Source organism: Nymphaea colorata, chromosome 3, assembly GCF_008831285.2.
Source record: "Nymphaea colorata isolate Beijing-Zhang1983 chromosome 3, ASM883128v2, whole genome shotgun sequence".
NCBI classification, from domain to species: Eukaryota; Viridiplantae; Streptophyta; class Magnoliopsida; order Nymphaeales; family Nymphaeaceae; genus Nymphaea; species Nymphaea colorata.
In genome coordinates this window covers 23,870,409-23,875,521 of record NC_045140.1, presented here as the reverse complement: position 1 = coordinate 23,875,521, position 5,113 = coordinate 23,870,409, and the positions used below count along the sequence as shown (strand labels likewise).

Below are 5,113 nucleotides of genomic sequence, written 5' to 3'. Positions count from 1 at the left end.
TGCTTCCTTCATTTGGGGGCCAGGAAAAGCATCAAGTATTTCGGATGCACGTTTTGAACCTGAGAATCAAGAAATTAACTGACGACACGTTTACAGTCGTCTCCAATGTATAGCTCCCTGCAAATTTTTGTTTGTTCGTACGTCTACCATATATTAGACTCTCTCTCTCTGTATCTCTTATATGTATATATATATATATAGTGTTGGCCGTTCAAAGTGATCTTGATCCATGAGACTCTCTAATTTATTGAAATGGATAGCTAAGAGAAAGAAAAAGTTCTACATCACTTTTTTTGTTGTTTTGATCTCATGTATCAAATAGTCTTCGTGAGTGAAGTGGGTAACTCTCAATAGCAATAGTCACCATTTATTTTTTTTTAATATATATATATATATATATATATATATATATATATATATATATATATATATATATATATATAGATATATATGTTGTCTGCTTCTCTTTAGTTTTCTACATTCAACTAGTTAAATGGTCTTCTCTTTATATGGGAGAAGATGACCCCACACACATTCTTTTACATCAGTATAGGCGAATGGGAATAACCTGAATGGTATTGCTGGGCAGTGAGCTTTAGCATGTAAATATTTTCCATGATTGCTTTTAGATGTTCATAATTAATTGCAGTCGTATGTAAAACCAATTCTTCCTTCTCCTCCTTCCAATACCAAGAGTTGCTTGGATGCTCATGTGACACAATACTCTTCAACGTTTTGTACATGCTACCTTTGTAGTCTTTTAGAGTAATGCTATACGTCTTTATAATTGCCCATAGGATTGCAAATTGTACAAAGATAAGGTAAGATAATGCTAAATCGTTTAGTTGGTGAGGCCATACATTGCTTGTTTCTGGTGTCTTTGTCACTTAAATCAGATCCAGTGGAGCATTAGTTTGGCTTCATTAGTTGATGCTACAGCTTGGGTAGTGGGCCAAGCCGCCGGTGGGTACCTGGGCCGAGCCTGGAAAAAAGGGCACCGAGCTAGCCCGATCAATTATTGGGTAGGCTCGAAGGGCCCAATGAGTCCGGATGGGTATATTAAAGTTTTAAGTGTCAGGCTAAGCCCGAGACAATGTCCAGCCTTAACAAGAGTTCGTCTTTTCAAGTAACAAAAAGCGATTGGAAGGTAGAGGATCCAAATGGACCTTTTTTTCTCACGACTATTTAGAGTCCATTCGGAAAGTGGGTACCTTTTTAAATGGAAGTAATATATACCATGTTCACTTCTGCTTACAAATTTGTTCCTTCTCTTTAAAAAGTGGGTCGCTTGATGGTTAAGTGATGAGGAGCCTTTTCCCACAAGGAAGTGGGCCTTGCATATATTCCCACCAAACCCACTAGGATCGCTTGAGTAAACTTTGTGTAATCTACACAATCTTAAGAACAATTTTGATAATAATAATAATGTGTTATATTAATGCAATTCTTTTGTAGGTTTTGACACTATTCTTTCTATCATCACACAGCTGACGGGACGGCTGCTACGAGAGCAAGATTTCTGCGGTAGAAATATATTTTTTTAGTGCGTTGAAATTTTGTTTAAAATATTTTCTTTTAGTACGAATTTAAGCATTCTGTTTTTTGTCTTTAGACTTCCCATTGGAAGATGGAGTAGGAGGCATGGTCAATTATGAAGAATATATTGGGCTAATTAAATGGGATCTAATGGTTTTGTAGTTAAAACACTCATTTGGTGGCTGCCTTATTGTTGGATCTCGATCTTCATGGATGATGATCAAATTTATGAAGTTGGAACACTATGGTTGATGTCCAAAGTATTTTGCTTACATTGGGAACACAGTGTGAGATTCTTTTGGAAGTTGTAGCCTTCTTTTCTAAGCAAAATCAGCACCAAAACAAAGCTGTGGTAAAGCAGCCAATAAACGCGCAAGTATGTGGACCCCGTCACTACTGCCTTTGAATTCATTCGCGTTTCAGGTTGCCACTTCTCTTTTTTTCTCTCTCTTCATATATATACATGTATATTATATATATATATATATGCACCTATAATAAGCTAACCTTTGGTACGAAAGAAAATGTGACTGCACCCGCACTGGTGGCTTTTCATTTACAGCACAATGGTTTGACACTCTCAAGGTTCGAAACGGTGACTGGTCTGTCTGCCAATGCGTGCCAACCGCTAGTCAGACTAAAAGGGAGGTCACCAAGTGTGACCTCGCCCGATTCTAGTTTAACTTCCTTTTCACATTGGTCCTCATGGAACGGTATCTCTTCTCTTCCCATTGGGATCAAACGTGATTCCGTTGCCTTTCGTTGACCCGCAGCAGTACTTTTTCGGTTCATGGATCCGATATAGAGAACCAGATCCATCCTGCTCAGGTCGTGGAAACTTCTGGGCCGACCCAGATCTCTAGCCGTCGCTCTCGAGACCTTATCTTCCTTCGCCTTTCACTCAACAGCAGGATTCTTATTCTCCGCTCCACTTCAAGAATGGACCACCACCAGCGAATCAATCCCACACGCTATCACAAAAATTCGGTTGGAATCCAACGCGGTTCGCACACCGCCGTGACCTCAGGAATTCTATCCCCTTTTCTTTCTTCATCATCATCCACATGTCCCGGAAGATCGGGAAGTTAACTATTTTTATCCATATTGTAATTTGTGCACAGGAAGGAATCTACGTAAGGAAGCGCGTGTTTCTTTCTATCTTTCGTCCACATCTAAAGCTATGTTGCCTTCGAAATCAATTTAGTTTGGTTCCTGGAAAGGGGCTTTACAAAAAGTTGAAGATTCGACTATTTAGAATTTCCGAAATTTTTGTGGTGAACTGTGACAACTATGCCGACGGGTTCGGCCTCCGCCGTTTCCGGCGGGGGCCGACGGCGCCTTCGGTCAACTAACATCATTCTTTTAAGATTTAAAGGTGATTCCTCATTTTGTTTCTTTATTTATTTTAAGATCTAAGGTGATGCAATTGCCAGCTGTCTGGCACATTCAGTTACCGGCACGGTCTCAGGGACCGCGAATGTCTGAGCCGTCTGATTATCTTGGGACTCGGCGCCACAGATTTACGCGCCTGCTTTCTCCTGGACGTTACCGCCAAATATCCAGGAAATCATTTTCAAAATTTACTTTTCAGTCCCTTAAGGCTACCGCCAGATGTCCAGGGAATATTTTATTTATTTGTGATTTTACTTTCAGTCCCTTGTGTTTTCCTGTTCACAGCTTGCCCCTTGGTTGTTGTTGTTGATTCGCAGTTTTCAATTGGCCCAGTCAAAAAATGTTCTCCGGGCAGTGTTCCGGCCAGATGAACCCCATGAGGTTAGGTCGATGTTTGTTAACATGTGTTCCTTTCGGTTCTCTTCGGAAAGATATGGCGTCCATGTCGGGTTCCCAAATCAACAACCACCTGCACAGACACACACACACACACACACACAATGCACATTAATGGGACAAGAGAAATAAAAATAAAAGAACAAACAAATAAAAAAAAAAAGAGAGATTTGTTACCTTGACGAAAGCCACGAATGATACGGGGAAGAACCGACGTACCCCCGACGCCGTCGACGGATACGCAGTACATACGCCCGACGACGGAATAACTGCACGGGGAAAAACGGTGAACGTGACGGAACGCCGGTTGACGGGGAACGGGACACACCATACACCGTCTCCTCACGGAAAAAGAAGACGACGAGTTCCAACTGCACAGAAAAAATAATGGACGGTCTCTGCTCATGCCAATTTTGCAAGTTCTTTGTGCCGTCTGTGGTTCTGATGCCGATGAGAGGAGGGTTAATTTTGATTCGTTGGATATTTTTAAGGAGTCATCAGTTCTTACTTTGTAGCAATAGACGGATTTTAAAGAATATTAAGATCTTGATTATGTACAGAGGACGCTCGCGTCCTTCTTTCTGTCTGTATCACCCGTACACAAAAACTGAGAGCAAAGCAATGGCGTCCGCCTGGGCCGCAACCTGTTCGTCTTGCCTCCTTGGGGGATCCAGCGGACTTCCTCAGGCTCGGGCGGAGAACGGCCGGATCTATAATTACCGGCGTCACACGACAAGGTTAGGGGGTTAGAGGAGGACAAAATTTTTTCTTACACACCTTTTTTTCTCACGATAAATCTTCGGCTTTCGACATGATCGAAAGCCGGCTGGGGCGCGGCTGAAAGCCCGCCCTCCTCCTCTGCTGGTGCGACGACGGGCGGATGAGGGCGGCTAGAGCCCTCCTCACCCACTCGCCCTCCACCGTGCCGATCCGGACGAGCGAGTTCGTCATCGACGACCTCCTCGCGTCGAGCCGGTTCGACGGCGGCCCCGTGTTCTTGTGCAGGCTGCAGCGGAAGGACCCCGGATGTGTAGTCGGCGAGCACATGCACGTCCTTCTCGGCGGCGGAGACGGTATCTGGTTCTGCTTCTTGACGGCCGTGTCCCGGTGAGACGACACCGTCATCCCGGTGAGCGATCGGCTCGGCGACTTCGACCTGTCAAGGGAAAACCTCACGGAGTGCGCGGCTGGCGCCGATCCGTAAAGATTAACCCTCGTCGGCGACGAGGACCTGGTAAAGAAGCCCGACGACGGCGAAGAGAACGCCGCGGAGGTCGAACAGAAGGATGAAGACGGCGACGGACGGGAATAGGCAGAGCCGAGCCTGCCGTTAGGGGAAACGGATCTGCGGAATGCACATCCGTTCATCGTCACGAGCGGACTGCTAGATTTGGCTCTGGAAGTCGGCATTTCTTCCGAATTTTTGCTGCTTCCTTGGAGTTGAAGATTTGAAAGAGAGTGGGATCGGAAAAAGACGAAAGAATGGAAGAGAAAGAGAAGGAGAAAGAGTAGGAGAGACTCCTAAAGGGCTGCTTTGGCTCCCTATTTCGGCAAACCTAGCAAAGCTCAAGCGCTTCATTTATAGGGAAGGCGCAGTAACTTCGGGTCTCCGCCATGGTTGGAGGTTGAAGAAGGAGGGCAAGGTGGACTGGACTAGGGTTTCCACTAACCTAACCAGAGTGACCGTTGGTTGGGTTGGGCTAACCATGGTTTAGACTAACCCAGAACGATGATGGTTTTGCAGCATCCAACGGCTACAAGCTGTGGGCTACCACGGTACCACCTCCAC

The 5,113-nt window shown here is 44.7% G+C and overlaps 1 protein-coding gene across 1 annotated transcript; it reads right to left on the bottom strand.

Moving 5' to 3' along the window:
- Nucleotides 1–3,848: 3,848 nt before the first annotated feature.
- Nucleotides 3,849–4,889, bottom strand: LOC116251257 (uncharacterized). Its single transcript, XM_031625416.2, has one exon. It carries the CDS (start codon nucleotides 4,732–4,734, stop codon nucleotides 4,111–4,113), a length of 624 nt encoding a protein of 207 aa, XP_031481276.1. The 5' UTR covers nucleotides 4,735–4,889; the 3' UTR covers nucleotides 3,849–4,110.
- Between the last annotated feature and the right edge of the window lie 224 nt (nucleotides 4,890–5,113).